The 27,341-nt window shown below is 39.3% G+C and overlaps 1 protein-coding gene across 1 annotated transcript in view; it reads right to left on the bottom strand.

Moving 5' to 3' along the window:
• Positions 1-27,013, bottom strand: part of MEI4 (meiotic double-stranded break formation protein 4) — a 261,292-nt gene extending 234,279 nt beyond the window's left edge. The window contains exon 1 of the mRNA XM_007951339.1: positions 26,782-27,013. Within this exon, the coding sequence (XP_007949530.1) occupies positions 26,782-27,013 (232 nt within the window). The remainder of the gene's footprint in view (positions 1-26,781) is intronic.
• Between the last annotated feature and the right edge of the window lie 328 nt (positions 27,014-27,341).

Raw genomic sequence — 27,341 nt, forward strand, 5'->3', positions numbered from 1 at the left:
TCCCAGGATGTCCCTGAATATCTTGGAAGCAGGCCACACCCCTAGGGAAACTCCCCTTGGGCAGACTGGCCACTCAGAACACAGTCATCTGATCCCATCATGGGAACAACCACAGAGAACTGGGGTCCAGCCAAATTGACACACAGCTCCAACTATCACAGTCATCATGTGTGTTAATGGTCAGGCGTTGTTTGCTGTTGTTGGTTCTCTATCCAGAGGACTTCTTTTAGCATCTCTTGTAAGGTTAGTCTGGTTTTAACAAATTCCGTTAATTTCTGCGAATCTGGAAATGTCCTAATTTCACCATCCTATTTGAAGGACAATTTTGCTGGATATATAATTATGGGTTGGAAATTTTTTTCTTTTAGCTTTTTATATATACTATCCCATTGCCTTCTTGCCTGCATGGTTTCTGCTCAAAAATAAGAGCTTAGTGTTTTGGGTTGCCTTCTGTAGGGCAAAAAACTTTGTTTTTCCCATGCTGGTTTCAGGATTCATTCTGTCTTTGGTTTTGGTGAGTCTTAAGATGATGTGTCTTGGTGATTTTTTTTTTTTTTTGTGGTCTATCCCGCTTGGGGTTCACTGTACTTCCTGAATGGATATCTCCTCATCTTTCATCATATGAGGGAAATTATCTTTCAACAAATCTCCCACAATTTTTTCTGTGATTTTATTTAGCTCTTTCTGATATGGAATTCTGATTACACATGGGTTATTCCTCTTGATGATATCCTACATGGATCTTAGTCTTTCTTCATTTTGTTTTGATTTTTTTTCTGATTGATCCTTTTCCAAAGAAGTATTCAGGTATTTGTCTTCAATCTTATTAATTCTTTCTTCCATCACATCAGTTCTTCTCCTTTGCCCTTCCAATGTGTTATCTATTTCTGACAATTTAGTATTAATCTTCTGTATTTCTATCTGTTGATTTAGAATCATTTCTAACTTTTCATTTATTTTGTCATTTTGTTCTTGTATTTTCTTCCAAAGTTCTTCTAAGGTTTCTTCTTTGTTTTCTTTGGTCTGTCTCTCAATCCTTTGAAGATACCTAAAGATAATGCTTCTGAATTCCTTATCAGAGAGTTCCAATGCTGTTTCTTCTTCAGGGATGTGTTCTGGGTCTGTATCCTGCTCCCTTGTGTCTACCACTTTACCCTGCTTCTTTGTGTGGACTGTGATGGTCTGTTGTTTCCAAGGCATTGTGGCATTGGTGTATTTAGATTTCTGTTAACTGTTTGTGAAGAGCCGCCAAGGGTGATTCAGGCTTTTCTTGGTGGTTTTTTATTATTGTCCCATTGGTGGAGAAGGAGGAAGTGGCTCTCGCTCAGTAAGTGAAGTCGCAGGAGGTATGGGTGTAGTTGTGGCTTATGGGGACTGTTTTCTCCGACTCAGTTAGACACAAATTACAATTGAATAACCATCAAAAAACTAAAAGCCCAAGGACGAAAAATACCCCATGTAATCACATAGGAACAGCAACCAGAAAAAGAAAAAAGAGGAAAAAAAAAAAGAAGAAAAAACAAGAAAACCTGCAATATCTGGCGATTGGGCACTAAGAAAAAAAAAGTAGGGAAGGAAAATAATAAATGAAGAAAAAAATGTGAAAAATGCAAAAAGAAAAACAAGAAACAGGGTTAATCATGAGAAAAAAGGGGGAAGAAAAAAAAAAAAAAAATAAATTGGAAAGAAAAATTTTCAACCAGGCATAGGGAAAAGAAAAAATGCTGAAAACTAGGAACTGATAGGGGAAGATTAAGGATAATAATAAAAAGGACAGAAGTATTAATAATATTAGTTGTTTTAAAACAGACAAATACAAGCAAGCTAATCAGAAAAAGGAAAGCAAAAAAGAAAAAATAAATAAAAATAAAAAAAGAGAAAAAAAAAAAATTGGTGGAGGACAGGGCAAGGCACCCAGGCTCTGTCTGAGCACACAGACTGTGATAGAGTTCCTATGGGCCCAGAAGGTAGGTGGGAGTGGGGGATGGCTGCACCTCCATTCACCAAGTAGGTGCTTGCAGGTCCCGAGTGTCCATGGGGTTGCTGGAAAGCAGAACGTATTCTTAAGCCCCAGGAATCTGCGAGAGTGCTGTCTCTTTAAATATCCAAAATAGTCAAGCCGCTTTTTAAACCTTCAAAATGGCAGCATCCTCCGGACCGGCAAAAGTCCACAGCTCAACCCACTTTTCTCTTTACCTTCTCCATTTGTTCCCCAGCCACCATGCACAGTCCTCCATGCAGTCTCTGGCTAGTAGGGTGATTTTTGGGTTAATTCTTAGCTCCTACCACCACTTGGGAATCTCTAAGCTGTCTGTGCCATCAGGAGTGCTCAGGATCGATGCCAGACCACAGCTCCGTCTGTCTCCTTTTTTGGCATTTTCAGGCAAATTCTCCTGCTAGTTGGGGTTCATTCCACTTCTATATCCTTCCCTTCAAGGCTCAGGGGTCCAAGATCATTTTCTGTGTCTGTGTTAATTGCTTTCCCTTTTCTTTGTTGAAGAGGGTATGTGCAGTCTTTCTGCCTAGTCCGCCATCTTGCCAGAACTCCCTTCTTTTGAATTCCTTATCAAGGAGTTCCAATGCTGCTTCTTCTTCAGGGATATGTTCTGGGTCTGTACCCTGCTCCCTTGTTTCTACTAATTTATTTTGCTTCTTTGTGTGGTCTGTGATGATCTGCTGTCTCCAAGATATTGTGACACTGTTGTATTTATATTTAATTAGTGATTGTATATTGAAATGATTTGCCCAAGATTTTTGTTTTCTTCATTTTATTTGGATCCATCTGAGTAAGAAGGGTACTGTGCTTCTCTATTCACTAGTTGGCAGCACTTATGCACTTACCACCTGTCTCCTCGTAGGTGTGATAAAGAATGAGAGTGGCTGCACAGATCTCTGTTAACTGTTCATGAAGAGCAGTTAAGGGTCAGTCAGGCTTGTGTTGGCTATCACATATCATTGGCCAGTTGGTGCAGAAGCAAGTGACAGCTCTCACTCAGGTGGGGCTACAGGAGTTTTCAGTATGTTTGGGTTCTATGGGCACGGTTTCTGTCCATGGTTGCTATCTCCTACCAGTTAGACAAAAACAATAATCGAAAAACCACCAAATAAGTAAAAAACAAAAAGCACATATCGCATAAACACACAATTGCAATCACCAAAAGAAAAAAACAAGGGAAAGGCAAAAGATTTTTAAGGAAATATTTAAAGGAAAACTTTAAAAACCCAAAAGAATTATGAATACAAAAAGAAGAAAATAAAACAGTATCAGGGGAGGGTGGAATAAGACAAAAGAGGTAGAGTAAAAGAATAATGAAGAAAGAACATGGAAAAATGCAAAAAGAAAAATGAGGGTTTGGGAGTATCACAAGAAAGAAAACAATGGGAACCAGGAAAAAGGAAGAGAGAAAAAGCTGAAAACTAGAACCTTTCCAGTCCTCAAGCTCTGGTACTTCCATGCTGTCTTTGGTGAATGGAACCTATTCTTAGGTCCCTGGACCCTGAAGGAACACTGTCGCTTTAAATATCAAAAATGGTTGAACCGCATGTAAACATTCAAAATGGCTGCACCCTCTGGACAGTCCAAAGTCCACAGCTCAGTTTGTCTCCTTTGCTGTTTCCCTTTTTAGTCATCAGCCACCAGTGTAGTCTGCTGTACAGCCCTTAGCAAGCAGAACTGATTTTTAGGTTAATTCTTAGGTCCTAATACCACTTGGAAAGATTCAAACCAAGCATGCCATCAGGATCTCCAACAGCCTACAGTTTTACTGTTTTCATCCAGGTTCTTCTACTAGTTGGAGCTCAGTCTACTTCTGTATCCTTCCTTTCAAAACTCAGGGCTCCAGGATTATCTCTGTATCTGTGTCAACTGGTTTCTCTTTTCTTTGTTAAAGAGGATCTATGTAGTTTGTCTGCCTATTCTGCCATTTTATCAGAACATCATGAGGTTCTTTATCATGACTTTTATCTCTTTAAAACAGTAACATTTTAATTTTTTTTTTTTTTAATTTTAAAAAATGTTTCATTAGAAGTGCAAATCTGATTGTGGTACTTTTTTCATATCTTTGACACTTATTTTTCATAGTAGATTTTAAGTATCTATTGACATGGGCTTTCTGGTACAAAACGCCTACATCCTGATGGCATTTATTATGAAAAGGTAAACAGGCACATGAGTTTCCCATCACTGTGTTTACCATCACAGACAAATGCATAGATGAAGCATTTCTTGAAAGGGTAAGTTTCAGAGTACGGGAAAACTACAGATCACTGAGACACACAGTTCCCCTGATCCAACTCCTGCTGTATCTCTCACCCCATCAGACATCAGAGAGTTGTGCAGCCACACAAAGCAGCCCACCAGGATGGACTTGCCCTACTTTAATCTGGACTGACTCCTACTCAGAAATTACAGATATGATGAGACTCCCTGTGGTTCACAGAAGGAAAAGTAATCAGATGAGTATAAACACTTCAGAAAGTACAGAGGTATTTTCTGAGTTATCAAAAGCACAATTATTAACAAATCAGGTATTAAAATAGTGAAATACTATCTATTTTGTATAAACTATGTCAAATAATAGGGTAAAAAAAAATCACTTTATACAAAGAAATAGGTGAACTATACTAAAATTGATGAGAAAAGGTATTTGTTATTAGAATAAAAATGAAAAGGAGGAAAGAACCCTAAATTCTTCACCTTCTATTTTAGTGATAAATTAAAAATAAAAAAGTAAAATAAAAACTTCTAATACTGTACTAAGGAAAGAATGTAGAAGGACTGAAATTATACTTCAAATTTTTAGCATTTACTTTTATACCAAGTGGTATTTGTCAAATTGACATGAAATTTTAAAATTATGTATATCCATTACAGTTTTCATAATCTTTCTGAAAATTATTTCTGCTACATTATATTTACAAGCATAATAATTTAAATATGAAACCTAGAAACGTCTTTCAGAAACTACTGTGTAGAAGACTGCACTGAATCAAGTACCCCAGGTGGGCACAAAACTGACTTATTCTTTGTTCTTCATGTGACTTATCATTAATTTAAAAAGTAATGAGGATTTTTAGAGATAGGCTTTTGAAAGTATAAAAAACATCTTTTCTGAAAGCAATCTTTTTCTTGTGGATTTCAAAGCATAGAAACTGGCAGACATAGTCTGAATTGATTAAAGATGCATAAGCAATACTTCTCTCTGACTCCAGGAGAAATAGGAAGAGACCAAAACAAGGAAAAACATCATACACATGCAACAAAATAACTCATTATGTGAAACAATGGATTTGCTTAATGGCAGAAAGCAGCTCACAACACCTACTGGTTCTCCTTCACAGCACACATTTCTCACAGCAGAGGCATGTTCTGATTTATTTAGTTATCATGCTAATTCTTACAAGCAATGCTTACAAGAAATGGTTGCAAGCAATTTACTATAAACTTAAAAAACTTACATAAATGATGTTTCCAAAACAGGAGATTCAACAGAAAAGACCACCATTTACCTGAGGATAAGTAAGACAAGAGCAATGATGCCCCTGTAGGCAGTGGGTACTGCCACATAAATCACAAAACAGCCTATGGGGGGGGGGTCCCACAGACATTATGCTCCCTCTGCAGAGATTCATTCTCAAGCATTGCACATCACTGCTTTTATGGGCACATGTGTTTTGTCTGAAAATTCCATTTAGAAATTCACTTTATATTGAAGTTAGCTACTTTAACATTCAGTATGGTCCAAAATATAATACAAGTATTTGTGTTTATAGTTCTTTGTGCATGATATGGAATTTTATTTATGAGTAAGTTTGAGCTTATTGCCTATAACATACTAGCATTCATTTACAGCAATATATTTCTCTTTAGCTATGTTTTTTATATACTTTTTTAAGAACTGGTACTATAGCATAGCATAATCAGAAATTAAGATTTCTCTACTGATTTCTAATATACAGTATACAGTATGTCCTAAATGAAGCTCTGGTAGCATAGTGGTTAAAGCATTTGGCTGTTAATGAAAACATTAGCTATTCAAACCCACCACCTATTTATGGTAGAAAGATGAGGCAGTCTGCTTTCGTAAACATGACAACTTTGGAAACTCTATAGGGCAGTTCTAATCTGTCCTAAAGTGTTGACATGAGTGAGAAAATCAACTCGATGTCAATGGGTTTGGTTTGGGTTTTGATATTTTTCCTAAACAAAAATTTTCCCTTATGCGTTTAAAATTACTTAAAATAAATATAAGAGAAAGGACGTTTGCCCCTGCCAAAATAAAGAAAAAAAAAAAAAGGCTAAGTCTTATACAATGGCATATCTCATGTAACAGAAAATATCTGAAAACATCAGAATCTCCTGACAGTATATCGTGGTGTGAGTTTGAGAACTCTAATAGCCTCCAGGAAAATCTTTAACCAGAAACCTTTTAGTGTCAGCATTACAAACAGAACTTCTAGACTCCTTAGGGCCTTTATCCACCCCTCCGGTCTCAGCAGGTATCAAGGAACTTCACAAAAGCCATCCAGATTCAGCGTGTATCGGAGATTTACTTGGCTCCTGGAAGTCTCTCCCTAGATAATATTTTCCCAAGTGAACTTTGGAGCCGGGGAGTTTCTTTACGTCCCCCAACATCTTAGATCACTGCCCTAAATCCCTTAGCAACAACCAATCACCTGTACCCCCTCGCCCTGGTGCTGCCCCTCCCCATATTGTTCCATAAATTGGTGAAAGAAACGGGGTACGGGGTCTTTTGCTTAAGCCACTGACCTGGTAAGGGCAAAGACCCTAACTTAAGTTAGCTAATAAACTGTCCTCTTGCATTTGCATTGTCGTGGGTTGGCATATTCTTCTCTTCCGAGCATCTCCTTTACAGCCTGGGTACTACAGTGGATGTTTTTAGGAAGAGAGGAGGGAGGGAGGCAAGAAAAGAAGAGTGGAAAGAAGGAAGGAAGGAAGGAAGGAAGGAAAGAAGGAAAGAAGGAAGGAAGTTGGGAGAGAAAGAAGAAAGAAGTACCCCTAGAACAAGGATCTACAATACACATTGCTTAGAGGTCTAGAATGTTTATATACATATTTCAGTGAACACTGTGGAAAAGTAGCAAGCATAGTAATTAGGGTCCTGTTAACGTTATTATGTGTTTGTTTTCTCTCATTTCTATTACCTGGCTCTATGTTGTTGTTGTTGCTAGGTGCAGTTGAGTTGTCTCTGACTCATAGCGGCCCTGTGCCCAGCAGAATGAAACACGGCCTAGATCTGTGCCAGCCTCACGATCCCTGGTATACCTGAGTCCATTGCTGTAGCCACTGTGTCTACCCATCTCCTTGAGGGCCTTCCCCTTCTTTGCTGACCCTCCACTTTACCAAGCATGATAACCTTCTCCAGGGAGTGGTTCCTTCTGACAACATGACCAAAGTAAGTGAGATGAAGTCTGGACATTCTTGTTTCCAAGGAGCATTTTGGCTGCACTTCTTCTAGGACAGATTTGCTGGTCCTTTTAGCACCCGGCTTGATATGAACGCTTTTCTCAATTTGATGACTGGAGGCTAAATAGCATCATGAGTACTCAGAAAACTTTCAGGGGCTGGTCTATAAATCCATCTCAGTTTATTGCATACATATATTTTTATAGGGTCTGATTGGATTTTAATGACCCCTTTCCTGGACTGATCTTTCTTGAACCAGTGGTTTTCAAATTCCTGCCCACATCAAACTCACCTGAAGAGCTTGTTAAGCCACAAATGACTTTGCCCCTCCCAGAATTCCTATTTCATTTAAAGTGAGGAATGGGCCCTGAGAATTTGCATTTTTAACAAGTTCCTGGGTGATAGTGATACAGCTGATCTCAGCACCACATTGTGAAAACTACTGGTTTAAGGAAACATCTTAAAGTACTGGAAAAGCATTGTTCTAGGATTCTACAGAAACCTCACTCTACAATTTACTACCCACTTAAACCTTAGGCAAGTTATTAAACTTTGCTGTTTATCTACAACCAAGGCAAGAGAAAATCCTAAGTCAGTTACAAGAAAAACAAAAAACAATAAGACTAGGTGACAGATTAATGTAAAAAGGAGGACTGTGGGAAGACTAGGGCAGGGAAGTGAACTTTAAAGGACAGCTCAGAAATGAACTGAGAAAAACCAAAGACTCAAGGAAGCAATTAATCCAAAGCCTCTTCTAGCCTGAGAGCAGAGTAAGTAGACTGTGCCCTGCTACCACTAATGACCACTCTGATCAAGGTTACAACAGAAGGTCCCAGCAAGAATGGAAGAAAAATAGAGAACAAAACTCAAATTCATTAAAAAGACCAGATGTACTGGACTGATAGATACTGGAGGAACCTGCAAGATTATCGCCCTAAGACACCCTTTTAAACTGGAACTAAAGCCGTTCCTGGAGGTCATCTTCCAGCCCAATAATAGATGGGCCTATAAAATAAACAATAACACCTGTAAAGGAAGTGCTCCTTAGAACTAGCAACTGTAGAAGACCAAAAGGGTAACATTTGCCCAAAAGCCATCATAAGAAGGCAAGAAGGGGTAAGAAAACTTGAGGGATGGAAACAAGGTGGAAATCGTGAGAGGCTGACTCATTGAGGGTATAGCAACAAATGTCATGTAACAAGTTGTGTATAAATTGTTGAATGGGAAATAATTTGTTGTGTAAACTTTCATCTAAAAGACAATGAAATACTTAAAAAAAAAAAAAAGTAAAGAAATGAACTGAGGAACAAACCTTCAAAAAAAATCTCAGGAGACAAACTGCCCGCCCTTCTGGAGGCTAGACCACTTGCTCGCCTTGTGCTCTATTATCTCTATGAAGTTTTAAGCCCTAAACAAATTATGATCCCTTTATCATTCCTTCTTCTCTCTTCATCTTCTACTTTTCTTCTCTGCTAATTCCTTCCTATGGAATACTAGTACCCGATGGCATTCCCATCTTAAACAAACAAACAAACAAAAACAACCTTCTACTTTGTACCCTCTCTAACTACTAACCTATATTTTTTTTCTTCCCCTCACAGCCAGGTCCTTCAACAACAACAAAAAAAAAAAATTGTCTTGCTACTCAAACTGTGATCCTAGGACCGGCAGTATCAGCATCACCTGGGAGCTTCTAGAAACGCAAAATTTCAGGTCCACTCAATGTACCCTGTGTCTGATTACCTTCTTTCTTTGATGTTACATCATCTATTTTCCCAGCCTAAACTATACTCCAGACATATCTACCTGTTTTAGTCACTCCACCTTGAGTTAACTCTAAAAATCAAATTCCAGGATGTCTGTTGTTGCTAGGTACCATCAAGTTGGTTCTGAACCTATGGAGAACATAGCAACCCTATGGAGAACAGAATGAAACACTGCATAGTCCTACACCATTCTCATAATCATTGCTATGTTTGAGCCCATTATTGCAGCCACTGTGTCACTCCAGCTTGTTTAGGGTCTTCCTTTTTTTCACTGTGACCCTCTACTTTACCAAGCATGATGTTCTTCTCCAGGAACTGGTCCCTCCTGATAATATCTCCAAATTATGTGAGACCAAGGTTCATCATCCTCACTTCTAAGGAGCATTCTGGCTGTACTTCTTTCAACACAGATTTATTTGTTCTAGAAATCCACAGAATATTTAATAATCTTCACCAATATCGTAATTCAAAGGCACCAATTCTTCTTTAGTCTTCCTTATTCATTGTCCAGATTTTGTATGCATATGAAACAACTGAAAATACCATGGCTTGGGTCAGGTACACTTTACCCCTCAAAGTGATATTTTTGGTTTTTAACACTTTAAAGAGATCTTTTGCAACAGATTTGCCCAATGCAATGCATTGGTTGACTTTATTGCAAGAGAGAAAAGGAGTAAGATCCAAGCAGAGGATAAAGACCTACTACCACCAAGGAAGAAGAGCTGGGAGTGGAGTGCTTCCTTTGGACCAAGATTCTCTGCACTGGGAGCCTTCTAGACCCAGAAGAAGACTGATGCCAAGACACATGGAGATCTCCAAGGAATTCTGGGCCCACAGATGCTACAAGGAGACAAGGATCTTCCTCCTAAGGCTAACAGAAACAGAAGCCTTCCCCCAAAGCCAGCACTCTGAATTCAGACTTCTAGCCTCATAAACTGTGAAACAATATATATATATTTGTTAAAGTTATCCTCTTGTGGTATTTCTGATACAGAAACCAGATAACTAAGACAGAATTTGGTACTAGGAGTGGGGTGCTGCTCTGATACTGAAAATGTGGAAATGAGCAGATGCTGGAAGAGTTTTAAGGTTCTTAATAATAAAAGCCCAGACTGGCTTGAAGAGGCTATTGGTGGAATTATGGATGTCAAAGGCAGTTCTGGAGAGGGCTTAGAAGGAAGTAAGGGGAGCTATTAAACAAGAGATGGTACATATGATAAGAAGCACTAGCAGAGAAATGGTGGCAGGAGAACCAGAGACAAGAATGAGATGGCACAGGAGCATGACCCATGGAACAAGAGAGCTAAGTGCTTTCAGACAAGAGGCTTCCTCTCTGACTGTGTGCCTCTGGTACTTGTTGGAGGAGTTAGGCCTGCAAACTTAAGGAGTCAGAGAGCTGACTGCCTTCAGTTTAAAGCTTGCTGTCAGAGTGATAGCCTCCAGATATTTATCTGTAGAGCTAAATAGCTTTGCAATACTTGCCTAAATAGGGCAGAGGCCAGGCTGTCCCATTCAAGACTCTAAAGCACCAAGAAACAGAAGCTAAATAGACAAGGAGAGCAGAAAGCAAAGATGCCTCAGTCTCAACTGGTAGGGCAATGACCTCTGGAATCTCAAAAGTGTTGGGCCAGGCTTCTGGGGTTTTTAAGGGTGGGGACACAGCTTCCTAGGTTTCAAACAGTCAGATCTTCACCAGCTGGGTTCTGGAATGTGGGGCTGCTGTTCCCAAGTGCCAGGAAAATGGGGCCTGATCTGCTCCAAAGCTGAGTGGGTAGGGCTGCCATGCACAAAGAGCAGAAGAAGAGGGCATGCCAGAGCCATGGGGGTAGTGTCACCACTCACTTGGACTACAGGGCTGCCCAAAGCAGAGGGAGTAAAGTCGCTGTTCCAGTGGACCTGGAAGGCAGAGCTCAATCCAGGTTTTGGAGTCTCCACCCAGAATCCAGAAAACATCACTAAAGCCCAGAATCTGGAGGGCAGGGCTACTGTCTAAGTAGTTTCAGAAAACAGAGGATTACTGTGGGTCCTTGAGAGCTATTGTAAATTGGTCTACTAAGTTTTAGACTCCTTTGGTGTCCGTTATCCCTTCTTTCCTTCCAATTACTCTCATTTTTAATAGAAATGTCTATCTTGTGCCTGTTCCACCACTGTATTTGGAAGCAGATAACTTACATTCTAAACTCACAAATGAACAGGAATTTTGCCCCAGGATGGAATTTGAATTTGGAATTGATTTAACTTTTGGGATGACATGATGGGGTCAAGGTATTTTGTATATGACAAGGAGTTGAATTTTGGGAGATTAAAGGGTAGAATGACATAGATTGAATTGTGTCTCCCTAAATATGTGTTAAGAAGTTCTGGTGGTAAGGTGACTAAGGCGTTTGACTGCTAACTAGAAGGTTGGGGGTTCAAACCCACCAGCCACTCCACTGAAGGAAGACTGAGCAATCTACTTCCATAAAGATTTACCACCTTGGAAACTCAAAGGGAGTCGCTATGAGTCAGAATCAACTCAGTGACAGTGAGTTTTTTTGTTATTTATTTATTTTTAAAATATGTGTTAACTTGGCTAGGCCATGATTCTCAGACCTTTGGTGGTATATAATAATGTAATTTGGCAGTTATGTTATGATGTAATCATCCCTCATGATGTGATATGATATGATCAGCCAATCGGTCCTAAGGGGATTAGGATGGAATGAAACTTATAAGGTTACAGCCCTGATCCTATGTAGGGAGTTTCCCTGGTATGTGGCCTGAATCATCTTTTATCTACAAGAGAAAACAGGGGAGAGAAATTGCGCTAACTACCACCAAGAAAGAAGAGCCAGGAACAGAGAGCATCCTTTGGACCCCAAGTCCCTGTGCTGGGAACATCCTAGACCCATAAGAAGACTGATGCCAAGACACATGGAGACCTCCAAGGAGTGCTGGGCCTGCAAATACTGAAAGGAGACAAAGACCTTCCTCCTAAATTGTGAGCTGAAAAAAAAAAGGAGCCTTTCCTGAGTGCTAGCACCCTAAATTCAGATTTCTATCCTCTGAAATTTATGTTTGTTAAAGTCATCCACTTGTGGTATTTCTATTATAGCCACATGTGGTAGTCAAGTTTGTGTGTCAACTTGGCTGGGCCCGGTTGAGTGGCTGGGCAGCTGGATGTATTATTCCCCATGATGAGATTGATAATCAGCTCCATGGTGGAATCTACTGGGAGCAAATGAGTAGCTGCCTTAGGGCTGTAGTCTGCTTCCTGTATATAAGCAGAAGCCTTGGGGAATGGTTGCTAGCTTATGGCATGCTTGAACCCTGCATGCAGCTGAGTTGTTGTTCAGCAGCCTGCCATGCTCTGTCAACCCTGTGACTTTCAATGAACTTGAATTAATGTCCTGCCAGTGGTTTGGTAACATCAGGGCTGTTCCTTGTTACTTTTCAACCTTGGGCAGTCTCAGCAGCCAGCAGCTGTCAGAGTGAAGAAAAGCCTCTGGCTTCAATGAGCTGGGAGCAGGAGGCAGAGCTGAAACCCAAGGTTGAGGTGCTTCATCCAGCCCCTAGAGCCTGGCACTTTGAACTCAGACTTAAAGTCTCCAAACTGTAAGAGAATAAACTCCTGTTTGTTCATCCCATTTGTGGTACATTCCTGTCAGAGCAGCACTAGGTAACCAGAACACCACTCAAGATTAACTAAGACATCAAGTGTGATATTCTTCTCCAGAGATTGGTCCCTCCTGATAACAGGTCCAAAGTACATGAGACAAAGTCTTGCCATTTCACTTCTAAGGAGCATTCTGGCTATACTTCTTCCACGACAGATTTGTTCATTTTTCTGGCAGTCCATGGTATATTCAATATTCTTTGCCAACACAATAATTCCAATATGTCAAGTCTTCTTTGGTCTTACTTACTGTCCAGCTTTTTCATGTATATGAGGCTACTGAGAATGCCATGGCTTGGGTCAGGTACACTTTAGTCCTCGAAGTGACATCTTTGCTTTTAATACTTTAAAGAGTTCTTTTGCAGTAGATCTACCCAATGCAATACATCATTTGATTTCTTGACTGGTGCATGCATGGGTATTGATTATGGATATAAGTAAAATTAAATCCTTGACAACTTCCATCTGTTCTCCATTTACCATGATGTTGCTTACTGGTCCATTTTTGAAGATTTTTGTTTTATATTGAAGTGTAATCCATAGTGAAGGCTGTTGTCTTTGATCTTCTTCAGTAAGTGCTTCAACTTCTCTTTACTTTCAGCAAGCAATGCTTTATCATCTGCTTACTGCAGGTTGTTAATGAATCTTCCTTCAATCTTGATGTCATGATCTCCTTCACATAGTCCAGATGCTCATATTATTTGCTCAGTATATAGATTGAATATGTACAGTGAAAGGATACAACCAGGATGTACAGCATTCAAATATTAATTCCAGAAACTTCAAAGTACTTTCAGATATCTAATCGGGTCTTAAAACTCAAAAATAGACAGCAGGACATTTAAAAAGCATGGATAAAACCTGCAACAAATAAACGTGTTCCTAAGTATAAGGCCCAGATTAAGATTTCTACTAGTTAAGCTATTCAAAAATATCACATTGAGCAAAGACCTAGGAATGAAAAAGTATTTTGAATATTCTTAGCTGTGTTCCACAGATGGATATTCTATGGTGTTTACCTTCATTTCCTTTGTTCTAATGAAACCATTGTACACATACATGCTCCCTAAAAGGCAGGAGTCTTGCTATTCATTGTACTTTGATCTCTACCAGCATCCTGCAGGACACTGAATATTGTTCTCTGTACCCTTTCATTGGTGGAGTCTTGCAGGAGCTTGGTAGACTTCCAGAAACCATAGATCATCAAGGCCATTTTGTTTCAGGTTTCAGTACTCACATACACTATGTCTAACCTTATTCATTCAACAACTATTAACTAAGCCCTGTCTCCATTCACTGTAAGAATGCTAGGAATACAGTGGTGATGAAAATAGACACACGATTCCTGCTAACATGGAGTTTAGAACCTGCAAGAAAGATCTACTGCTTAAATAATTGTAAATTAGCTCATAAATGCTATGAAAAGTACTGAATATTATGGGGACCCACAGCAGGACAATATACTCTATCTAGAAGTTGTTAGGGGAAGTAGAAGGGGTATTATAAAACTGCACTAGAAAAAGAAGAGTATATAGCCAGACAAAAAATAAGGGGGAGAACATATTACACAGAAGAAAACAACACATGTGGGAACCTGGAACTGAGAGTGAACTACTCTATATTCAAGTAAGTGAAAGAAATTCAGTGTGCTCGAGTACAGAAATATGAAGGACAATAGGTGGTGAGAGGCTGGGTTGAAGGACAAACATGTCAAATTCTGGAGAACCTTCTAGCCAACTTTAAAGATTTTGGATTTTATTCTAAAGTCAATGGGAAGACTTGAGTTTGGACTATAATCTGTACTGAAGAGTGGCAAGGCTACAACTATACACATTGTGGTAGTTAAGGTTATGTGTCAACTTGGCTGGGCCTGGTTGAGTGGCTGGGCAGCTGGATGTAGTTATTCCCCATGGTGAGATGGTAATCAACTCCATGATGGAATCTATTGGAGCAGCTAAATAGCTGCTTTAGGGATGTGGTCTGCTTCTAGTATATAAGAAGCAACTTTGAGGAAGGTCTCTAGCTTTTTGGTATGCCTAAACACTGCATGTAGCCGAGTCTTCATTTAGCAGTTTGCTATGTTTCCTGCCGATCTTGTGACTGTCTATGGACTTGAATCAATGGCCTGCCGTGTAGTTTGGTAATATTGGGACTGTGCCTTTTTACTTGTAGACCTTGGGTTTGTCAGGCTCAACAGCTAGCAGCTGCCTGAGTGAAGAATTCAGTTTCAGTGGGCCGGGAGCAAGAGGCAGAGCTGAAGACCAAGGTCAAGGGGCTTTCACCCAGCCCCTAGAGCCTGGCACTTTGAACTTGGACTTATAGCCTCCAAAACTGTAAGGGAATAAACTCCTGTTTGTGCAAGCCATGCCATTTATGGTATTTTCTGTTAGAGCAGCATGAAGTAACCAAAACATACATGGAGTCTAAAACCAAAAACACCATTGGGTTAACTCAGGCAAAACCAAAGAAGTAACATTGAGAAAGGAATGAAGTGAAGAGATTACAGAGATACATGAAAAGTAAATCAACTTAACTTGGGGAGTACCTGGACATAGAAGATTGCCTCCTGGTACCTGGCTCTGGCAGCATAGTGCCTAAGGCATTTGACTGCTAACCAAAAGGCTGGTGGTTCAAACCCATCGGCCACTCCTTGGAAGGAAGATTGGGCAATCTACTTCCTTAGAGATACTGCCTCAGAAACCAAGGAGGGGTTGCTATGAGCAGGAACCAACTTGATAGCAGTGAGCAGTGAGTTATTATTATTTTTTAATTGGTTTACCTAGCTCAGGCAAAGAAGATGGTTATACCATGCAATGAGATTCAGAGGTTTGAGAGGAAAGATAATTTCCACTGGGAATACTGTATACCGTGGAATGCTCAGCAGCCCTCACCCAAAGTCCAGACTCTGGAGCACCAGGTTTCTTCCAGCCCCACCCCCTGTGCCAATCCTTGTTTGGCCTTCCTTACTCCCACTCCATATCACCACACACCATCCCTAGCAGAGCCAGCTCCTGTTATTATAATTAAACTGTCTACATTTCTAAATGATTGCCTTGCAACTTTTAAAGCAATTTGATACTGAGTTTTTTAAAACAGTAATTTCTTTGTATGTTGATGATCTGTAATGCCAGAAGATTAATTCAATTTTATATGAGTAAAATATATCTCACATTTAATTGTACATTTACTTTATACTGTTTGAGTGCCTTTCAATAGAATCTATATTATATTAAAGGAACATTCCCTGATGTTTATATACATTATGCATGTATGTTTTAAATAAACCACAATTTTGAAGAAATTTCCATCATTAATATACTAAATTCACTGCCATGGAGTTGATTCTACCTTATAGCAAACTCCATGAGGTTTCCAAGGTGGTAAATCTTTATAGAAGTGGATTACCCCATCTTCCTTCTGTGGAGCAGCTGGTGGGTTTGAATCACCAACCTTCTGATTAGCAGTCAAATACCTTAGGTGCTTACCACCAGAGCTCCTTATTAATATACTATTTATATTGGGAGCCATGTGAAAACAAAGAAGGAAATGCATATACATTCATTTTCCATGTGCTTACGGCATCTGTGAAAGTGAATGGCCCAACTTACAAAGGCACAGCTCCACAATCATGTCTGTAAGTCAGTTATTTGCAGTGATTCCTCAGTAGGTGGTCTGGGGCTATGTAAGAACAAAAAGAGACAGGACAAAGGCTGAATAGCGTGTGACAGGGAAGTGGCAGTCAGGAGGGCAAAACAAGCTCCATCCTTGTTGGCAGGATACACTTGAGGTTGGTTTAATATCCTACCCCTTTTCTGTCCTTCCTTACCACCAATCTAGTAAAAAAAAAAAAAAAACCTTTCCTTTAATCCACACTTACACACTTATACAAGACAACTAGGGACTAGGGATGGCAATGGAGCACTGGGGAACTGGGGATTCAAGGTATCCTCAGAATATATTATAGTAAAGTGAGGAGAGGGAAGATAGAGTATTAATTTTAACAGTGTCAGGTAGAATAGTAGGACAGATCTTACAGCTCTCTGATTGGGCTGGTTGTTTCCCAGGGCTGAACACTTTTAGAAGAGCTAAGTTCAACCTAAACTAATTGGGATGTTCTGCACACACACACATACACATGCCAACACTCCATACGAACACACTATACTTGATAAATATTTACTAAATAAACACATAAATCAATCCCTTAATTTGGTTTCATTTTCCTCAAAACTTCTTTTCATTCTAACCAGTTGCTCAACCAGTAGCCAATCTATCATTTATGAAGACATTCAGTACTTGGAATTGTGGGAGAAAAACACACCCACTTCATTCTTCTACTTTCTTCTTATGAATGTAAAATGACTATTATAAGTACTACGGCAACTGTCAAGATCTTCTTGCCTCCCAACCACCCCTTAACTATAAATACAATTTAAATTTCTAATCCTAAATATGCTCATTAAAGTTCTGTGCCATTTCTCCTACCAAGGCCCTGTTCCTGTTACCACACCCCCTTCACTCCCTAGTCAACATTCAGCAACAGCCACTGACATCTTCCTGGCCAGTGTCTATGCTCTAGTCTCCCTCACATTCACATACGGACCAGACTGAAGCCTTGCCAAGATTATGAGCTCATCTTTAACAGGAGTTATCTAGGTTAAAGAAGATAGCTTGTTGTTGATGATGTTTTGCTGTGTTTTCCTGTATCTCTGTTTCTCCCTTCTATTTCAAGATGCTTGAAAAAGAAAGCAGAACTCTCTAACTCACTGATGACCCCCATTCCATTATGTAAGTTATAATGTGTTCAGATATAAGAAACAGAACACTTGAATAACAAAGGCTTAAATACTTTTTACTGTTTTGAAAACTCTTAATAAAGTAATCCTAGAGTTGCTTTGGCTACTCAGCAATGTCAATAAGGACCCAGGTTCTTGTCATCTTTCCACTTCAGTACTCTTAGCAGAGTGGATTTAACTTTTCAATATTGCCCCATAGTTGCAAAATGGCAACCACAATTCCAAGTATCATATCTTCATGTGACAGTATCCCACACAAAAAAACAAAGGGTTGAGGTAAACTACTTAAAAATGTTATTTCAAGGTCCTCAGTTCTTTTATCTGAGACGAAAATCTTTACAAAAAACACAACACATTGTTTTTAACTTTTTATTTGCCAGGATTAGGCCCATGTCCAACCTTAGGAAAATACCAGGAAAACAAGTCTAAGCCTTTCACTGATTAACCCAATGGGATAAAGCTCAAACAAAATTGAAGTGTGTTAGTAAGGAAGAAGGTAGCTGGCTATTGGGTAGACAACCAATAGTCTTTCCCACATTACCAAAAAAAAGGTTTTGAGAAATGTATGATTGAATATCTGGGCTTCTTTCTTTTTGGAAAAAAAAAAAAAAAAACTTTTTATTGTGATTTGGTTGAAAATTTGACAGAGCAGGTTCATTTTCCACACACAATTCACATTTAGTTTCATAACTTTGATTAAAATCTCCACAGCGTAACAGGTTTCTTCCCACTTACTCCTTGTGATTACCTTTTTCCTGTGTCTTTCTTGTTTATGTATCCCTGATTCCCTAGCTTTCTCCCCATGCAAATGCTGCCTTTCTGATCTCCCATGGTTAATAATTCAAAGGGACTGCATTTCCTCTCCCTGGTGTAATTGCTCAGTCTTAGGCCTGTCTATTGTTTCACAGAGAGTTCAGTCAAAGGAGTGCATTCAAATCCAGGGCTGAAGATTGACTAGGGGCCACAGTCTCTGGGGTTTCACCAGTCTCTATCCAACCAGTAATACTGTTGTGTTTTTTTGTTTTGTTTTGTTTTTTATGTTTCTGAATCATTCTACTTTTTTTCCCACTATGCCCAAGATTTTCAATTTTGATCCCTTTCTGAATGGTTGGCATTGGTAGCTGTGTACCATCTAGTCCTTCTAGTCTCAGGGACATGTAGGCTGAGGTTTCCATGGCCCATTAGTCCTTTGTACTATTTCCATGTGACTTTGATTTTCTTTACTCTTCATTGCTCTGGATGGGGAGAGATGAATAGTTGCATCTTAGATGGCCACTCAAAAGTTCTTAAAACCCCAGTCACTACTCACCAAAGTAGAATGTAGAACAATGTTTCTGTGTACCATGTTGCACCAATTGAGCTTGACGTCCCTCATGACCATGTCCCAAGCCCTCAAGCCCAGCAACTCACCCTCTCAAGGTTCCTGCATGTAGCTAAGAAGTTATCTTAACTTTGTTAGAGTACAGTTCTTCACAGTATTCTGTTATCCTTTTATATTTTGGGTGGGTTTTTGGACATCACCTATTTAATTTATTATCTGTGGGTTTTTTCTTTTGTTTGTTTTTCTTTTTACATTTCTCTTGCTTTTCCTTAGTAAAATCTGCCAGGGGTTTGTCAATTTTTGTTAATATTTTCAAAGAACCAGCTTCTAATCTTGTTGTTTTCTGTTTCCTGCTTTGCTTATTTCTGCTCTGCTCTTTCTTCTGAGATTGTAGGCTTCCTTTGCTGCTCTTTTTCTAATTGTTGTAGGTGTTGGGTTGAGGTGTAGATTTTCATTTTTTTTTTTTTTTTTATGTGTAGTTATTGCTATCAACTGACCTCTGAATACTGCTTTCTCTGTGTCCCAAAAGTTTTGGTATGTTCTGTTTTCAGTCTCATTTGTTTCTAGGAATTTTTTAATTTTAGATTTTACTTCTTCTGCTATCCAGTAATTCTTGATTCAGTTTCCATGTATTTGATTACTTTCCCTGTACTTCCTATTAATGAGTTTTCATTTCATATAGCACTGTGATCTGAGAAGATGCTTTGTAGTATTTTGACGTTGTTAAATTTATTGAGGCTTGTTTTGTGGTATAACATATGGTCTATTCTGGAGAATGTGCACTGGATCCATGTGCACTGGAAAAGAATATGTACTGTGTTTTTGTTGTTTAGAATGTTCCGTATGTCTATGAAGTCAAGGTGGTTGACTGTGTTGTTGAGAACATCTGTATCTTTGGAGAGAGAGAGAGACTTGGATACATACACACACACACACACACACATATAGTCTTTCGAATTCCTTATCAGATAGTTCTAGTGCCTATACTTCCTCAGAATGGTTTCCTAGTTCTTTATATTGGTCACTCAGTTCCACGATCATATTCTATTTCTTTGTTTGAAGTTATCTGCTTCTCCAAGACATTTTGAAATTGACGTTTTTATTTGTTGGCTATGTGTTGATTTGTTTCACCTTAGTTTTTTGTTTTGCTTTGTTTCAATGTTCTATATGGGTACGGGAGGCATGTTTCTTTGGTTGTTAGCTTTGCAGCATTGGAGAACTCCCTACCTGTGCCCAGGTTGGTGGAATAACTGATGGGAATGTGGGTATGCTTCTCTGTCATGAAGAGGAGCTGCAAGCATGGTGAACAGACTTTGTTCACCATTTGAAGCTGACCTACTGGTATAGAACCTAGTGGTCATACTTGTCTGTTGGGTGAGATGGTCATGCATGGTTGACCAGTAGAGAGTTAGTATCTTCCTCCTTTTGGATGGGGCAAGAAAGAAACACACACACATAAAGAATAAAGAAGGAGAAGAAAAAAGATAAAATAAAAGATAAAAGATAGAGAAAAAGAAAAGGGGTGGATATGAAGAAAGATTGGTAAAAATGAAAGGAGAAGAGGAAGATTGAAAAATGAGCAAATAAAAAGTAAGAAAAATTAGGGTAAAGAAAAGAGAAAGTAAGGAAGCTGAGGAAGAGAGACGTTTGTAGTTATGGTCAGCCAACCGCCCTAGAGGCAGGCAGTTGTACAAACCACTGATCCACCGAGCTGTGTGCCCATGGAGGTGGAAGGAGTCTGGCGCAAATGGGTACCTCAAAGAGAGAAGGCTGCTGGTTTATGCCTCTTGTGTTCTCATCTTATGTGATAATGATTAGCATAGGAACGGGCAGCTGCAGTCCCTGGGTCTGTGTGTTTAAAGTGGGTTCCTGAGGGTGGCTAATCTGTAGAAGAGGAGGTCAGAGAATCCAGATGGGACTTCCCTAGCTTTTCGTTTCATGGAGGTAAGGAGAGGTTTCACCAAGTCCCAGGGAAGCTGTGTTTGTTGCAGCAGAAAATGGAGGGAGCTCTCCAGTTACAATTCATTGGTGTAGGTCTGGCACCCTCTGGATACACATAGCCATTTATCTAGTTCCTGTCCAGACTCAAGTGAAATGCTACCTGGAGACTAATTTTTCCAACTGTCCCAACACAAGCTTTTCCTCTCACAGAGGTGGGAGATGTCTGGCCCAAGTGGACACCTCTGAGAGAGGAAGCTACAGAGGTGTGTCTCTTGTATTGAGTGTGAAAAAGATCTGTCAGTAACTCAGGCACTGGGCAGGTGAGCTTCAGCCTCTGACTCTGTCTGCTACAGCTCAATTGTTGGGGGTGGCTGGGCTGTCAAAGAGAAGGCCAGGGATCAGGGTGGTGGTAGAGGTAAAAAGAGTATTTACCCCTAGGTACTGGGAAGATGTTTGTTTGTTAGAGCAGAAAGTGTAGTTCTCCGGTTAAGATTCACTGACATGGGCATAACCCTTCTGGGCACATAAAGCCATTTATCTAGCTCTTGTCCAGTTTCAATCAAATGAGAGGCAATTCTAAGTCTAGCTTCTCCAACTGCCCCAACAGAGGCTTTTCCCCTGGTATATGCCCTCAGCACAAAGACTCGTATCTACCAGTGGTGTTATTTTATTCCCTTTCTCTGGCTCCCACCTTGCTTCACAGCTGTCTGTGCCACTGTAAGTCTGACTCATTTCCTTGCAAGTTTCTCTCCCAGCTCTCCCATGTCTTCTGCTCACTTTGAATTTCTCCCAATCTGTCTACAATGTATCTTCATCACCCTGTAGATTCCTGAAGCTATTTTCTCCTTGTTCATGTCTCATGTGTCTATGCTTAAAATGGTGACACTTCAACCAGTCCCAGCATCTTTTCTTTCCCCAGTCACTGACTCCACTCCATCTCCCTTTCCAATCAGAGCTCAATCTAATTCTTTATCCTCTCATCTGATGCTCAGGGTTCCAAGATCATTATTTGTATCTGTTTCACTTGTTTTTTCTGGGTCTCTGTTGTAGAGAGATTTGTTGTTGTAGTTGTTAAGTGCCGTCGAGTCGTTTCCGACTCATAGCGACCCCATGCACAGCAGAACGAAACACTGCCCGATCTCGTGCCAGCCCCACAATTCCTGCTATACTTGAGCCCATCATCGCAGCCACCATATCAATCCATCTCCTTGAAGGCCTCCCCCTCTTTCATCGACCCTCCACGCTACCAAGCATGACATCCTTCTCCTGGGAATGGTTCCTTCTTACAACATGACCAAAATAGGTGAGACAAAGTCTGGCCATTCTTGCTTCCAAGGAGCATTCTGGCTGCACTTCCTCCAGGGAAGATCTGTTAGTTCTTTTAGCAGTCCACGGTACTTTCAGCATTCTTCGCCAGCACCACAACTCAAAAGCATCAACTCTTCTTCGGTCTTCCTTATTCATTGTCCAGCTCTCACATGCATACGAGGCAATTGGAAACATCATGTCTTGTGTCAGGCGCACCTTAGTCCTCAAGGAGATATCCTTGCTCCTCAGCACTTGAAACAGTTCCTTTGCAGTTGACTTTCCCAATGCTACACATCGTCTAATGTCCTGACTGCTGCTTCTGTTGGCATCGATTGTAGAACCAAGAAACGTGAATTCTTTGACAACCTCAATCTTCTCTCCATTTATTGTGATGCTGCTCATTGGTCCAGTTGTGAGGATTTTTGTTTTCTTTATGTTGAGATGTAATCCATACTGCAGACTGTATTCTTCAACCTTCATCAGTAGGTGCCTTAAGTCATCCTCACTTTCAGCAAGCAAAGTTGTATCGTCTGCATATCTCAGGTTGTTAATGATTCTTCCTCCAATCCTGATACCACCTTTTTCTTCATATAGTCCAGCTTCTCGGATTATTTGCTCAGCATATAGATTGAATAAGTGTGGAGAAAGGATACAACCCTGATGCACTCCCTTCTTGATTTTAAACCATGTATTGTCCCCTTGTTCTTGTTTGAATGACAGCCTCCTGGTCAAGGTACAGATTCCTCATGAGTACAATCAAGTGCTCGGGAATTCCCATTCTTCTCAATGTTATCCATAATTTGTCATGATCCACACAATCAAATGCCTTTGCATAGTCAATAAAACACAAGTAAACATCTTTTTGGTATTCCCTTCCTTGAGCCAAGATCCATCTGACAACAGCTATGATATTTCTTGTTCCATGTCCTCTTCTGAATCCGGCTTGAACCTCTGAAAGTTCTCTATCAATATACTGCTGCAAACGTTTCTGAATTATCTTCAGTAAGATCTTACTTGCATGCCATATTAATGATATTGTTCTATAATTTCTACATTCTGTGGGATCACCTTTCTTTGGAATGGGCACAAATATGGATCTCTTCCAGTCAGTTGGCCAGGTAGCTGTCCTCCAAATCTCTTGGCATAAGTGAGTGAGTGCCTCCAATGGGGCATCTGTTTGTTGAAATATCTCAATCGGTATGCCATCAATTCCCAGAGCCTTGTTCTTTGCCAGTTCTTTCATTGCAGCTTTGACTTCTTCCTTCATTACCATTGGTTCTAGATCATATGCCACTTCCTGAAATGGATGAAGATCGATCAGTTCTTTTTGGTACAGTGACTCTGTGTATTCCTGCCATCTTCTCTTGATGTTTCCTGCATCATTCAATATTTTGCCCATAGAATAGAGATTGGGCAGAGCGTATTAGTAGGATGCCATCTTGTCTCTGCCTTCTGATCTGGGTTTCTTTCTTAATTTCTTTCTTTGTGTTTGTCTGTCATCTACTAGTGAGCACTTCAATGAAATGAAAATGTACCATAATCCCAAGAGCAAATTCGAGTTCTCCTTTCTCTATATAGCCTGTTGTTGTTTTTGTTGTATGCCATTGAGTCAGACCCGGCTAGTCTCTTAATAAATATACTAAAGATATATAATCCACTTTAAGAAGTTGGTGGAAAATAAATAAAAGAAATAGCTAAGTTCCTGAAATGCTGTATAAACCATATCATACTTTATTATTTGTTTACTTTGCTATTTTAGCTATGCTTTACTTAATTATGGATTGCTCAGTTACTTAATGGATAATTGATGCTATAAATTAAGTTCTCCAGCCTCTCAATATGTCAAGAAATATTCCATTCAACATTTATTGAGAGTCTGCTATCTCTGAACTCTCAAGAACAATTATACAAGTAAAGCAACCCTGAAAATTCCAGAAAGAAAAATTTAATAATATAAATACATCTGTTATATAGTTTTGATTTTTAAGTATGAAGTTTTCTTAGAACAAAGCATATTAGTCTTTTCAAATGGTGCATCTTTAAATAGCTGCAGTTTTTGTTTTATTTTCCTAAGCATCTGACAATCCCCTTTCTTACTTTTCCCTCTCCTTTGTAATAGTGACTCCATTTATCTGAATCTACCCATTTATTCTTCATTTTGGAAGAGTAAGTTAACAGATGGAGAGACACATTACTTCCAAACATCTGCACTAAAATGCTTTACCTGCGACTCCTGCTGTGAGTAAAATTGATTGTAATTATATAATTTTTGAAAATTTCTCTCTCAGGTACTGTAAGTTAAAGTGTTTCCATGTAAGAACAAGTTATTATTACCCAGCCTCTCATTGTTAGGCACACTCATGATATAAACAAATAACACACATCATTATATTAGTGTTGTAAACATCAGTTTTGATATCATGAATGTTTATGATAGTCACAGTTTAAGCTTACTAGATATTTTTAAATGAGTCAACTGAATAGCTGCACAGGACAAATATTAAGAAAAATTGATTGTTTGTCGTTCTCCAGATTTACTCAAAGAGCCCATTATCTAGAAAGACTTTAGAGAAAGTAAAATGGAGCTATAAATCGTGTAATACCATTTTCACTCACACAGTAATAGGATTTTAGTAACAGCTGGGGATTAACTCAGCAAGTTGTCCTGATAATTCTCAAAACTAAAGATAGTGTTCTATTATCGGCTATACTTGCCCACTCATGATGCAACAGCCACATTCTGTACAATGGCTCCTCTTCTTCAGAAGAAGAAGTGGCTTAACTACTGAGCCACAAAATGCTGAGAAAACCAAAGCTCCTTCCCTCAATGAATGTAAACTATAGTTCAAGAGATAAGGCATTAACTAACCAAACAAATATTTAAATAATCAAGGGGTACTTGAGTAAAGAGGGGTGTTATGTAGATAAGGTGGTCAGGAAGACCTCACTGAGGAGGTGTCATTTGGAATAAGATCTGTAGAAAAGGCCAGCCAGCCACACAAAAAGCCAGAGAGAAGAGCATAACAAAAGTCCCAGGTGAGAAAGAGCACTGAGGAAAGGCTAAGGTGGGTGGAGTTAATGAACAAGGGAGAGAGTAGGTGAGATAAGGTGGGAGAGGTGAAGGGAGGTGAAACTACCCATACTTTCCTGGGTTGCAGTCAAAGTCTGGATCTCACCCACAGCATAAAAGGAAGCCAAGGAAAGACTTTATGCAAAGAAGGAACTTGAATTGATGCACATTTTTAAAACCAAAACCAAAAACCAAACTCACTGCTATCGAGTTGGATCCGACTCATAGCGACCTCTCCTTGGGTTTCCGAGGCAGTATCACTATGGAAGTAGATTGCCCAACCTTCCTTCTGAGGAATGGCTGGTGGGTTTGAACTGCTAGCCTAATGACTCAGAACTGTTCCCAGAATTACGTTTATCACAATATGAGCAACAATCCTCTGCTTTGAAAAGTTCAATGGTTCCTAAAGAACAAGTGACAAAATGTTCCAATTTTCTCAAGTGAGTTCTGGTTTTTGCTTGTTTAACTAGTATAATTATTAATAGCACCCTTCTATATACTCACAAAGGTCACAGTGAACACAATAAATTTTATGGTCAACTTACTTAAGAAGAAACACAGTAAATATCCCTCAGGACAACATTCAATTCCCTTCTGAATCTGGTTACAACCCACCTTTTTCTTATTACCCATCACATCTTTACCACACACCTCTTCTTCACCAGGTTATGGTTACCTGTTTATTCTGGTGGAATATACTCTGAAAATTGGGTTACTCTGAAATATAGCAGTAGCAGTGGCCTAAACGGAACAAATACTCTGCATTTTTGCTCTTTTTCTCATATTCCTGTTTCTTGCCTCCCACTGACTACTGGACAGACCCTTGAGGTCCAGACATGAAAAACCTTCCTAGCAACCAGGCAGAATGAATGGCTCTCTCCTCTGTACTTTGTCAATATCTCTACCGGAGTATTTATCACAACTCGATTAATTATTTATAGCCCTGTTTTCCCTTCTAGAAGGGTAGGTTCTTAATCAAAGACAGCACCTCATGTTATATGGTTTGGGTTCTCATCATCCACCACATGCCTGGCCCATAGCATGTAACTGATATATGACTACTGGGTAAATCAATTTATGTAAGATCAAAATAAAACATAAAGTAAAATAACAAGATTGGACAATAAGATTTTAAAATGCATTTCTCTAATAAGTTAAAAATATTATTTTCTTCACATTTTCACTATATTCATTCTCTAACTTCATCCCAACATCAAATATAGCTGGATTCCTTGTCAAATAACAGTAAGTTTTAATGAATAACTAGAATTTAAAAAAAAAAAAATGTGACAAAAATAAGAAACCTAATATTTAAGGAAACTAAACCATCTGGTGTTTTGATAATAACCAAAAGAATAACCAAAGTCACTGCCGTTGAGTCAATTCAACTCATAGCAACCCCTCCTTGGGTTTCCGAGGCAGTATAAATTTCTAAATAATTGTGAAGCTGAACTAACACAGGGTAGCGTATTACCGAAAAGTAATTTCAGACACTCACCATTCTTAAAAGATCCTGAATAAATCCTGCTCAGAAGAAGTTTCTGGCGTAATTGCAGAACTTCAGCTTCCAAGGCTTTGACTTTTGATCTCCACTTAGACTCCTGCCCAGACACCACCATTGCAAGATGTTCTGTATATTCTCTGCTGCTTTTGTCTGCTGGTTTTGACCGGATAATTGCCAGGGCAAGAGCCAACTTTGAAGTTCTCAAAAACCATGCTTGGACATCCATCCTGAATTTTGTTCCTATCATTTAATAAGAAAAAAGTTACAGAAATTCCTTTTAACTTGAAGAGTGCATATCATTTGCTCAAAATTGATTTTTGCAAAGGAGCACTAATTAGTAGTAAGTTTTTCATACAACTTGGCATAAACTAACAAAAAAGGTTCTTAGGAACTGAAAATAGTGTGAAAAAAAATATGCAGAAGAAAAATGCATACAAATACACATTAAGTGTGTAAGATTCAAATAGCAGGTTCAGACAATTTGATAAATTGTTGGAGTGGAAAAAACATACACTAATTCATTTAGTAGTCTGCATCCAGGTATATGTCACACT

This window comes from Orycteropus afer, unplaced genomic scaffold (assembly GCF_000298275.1).
Source record: "Orycteropus afer afer isolate SDZICR_OR568_19922 unplaced genomic scaffold, OryAfe1.0 scaffold00011, whole genome shotgun sequence".
In the NCBI taxonomy this organism is placed as follows: Eukaryota; Metazoa; Chordata; class Mammalia; order Tubulidentata; family Orycteropodidae; genus Orycteropus; species Orycteropus afer.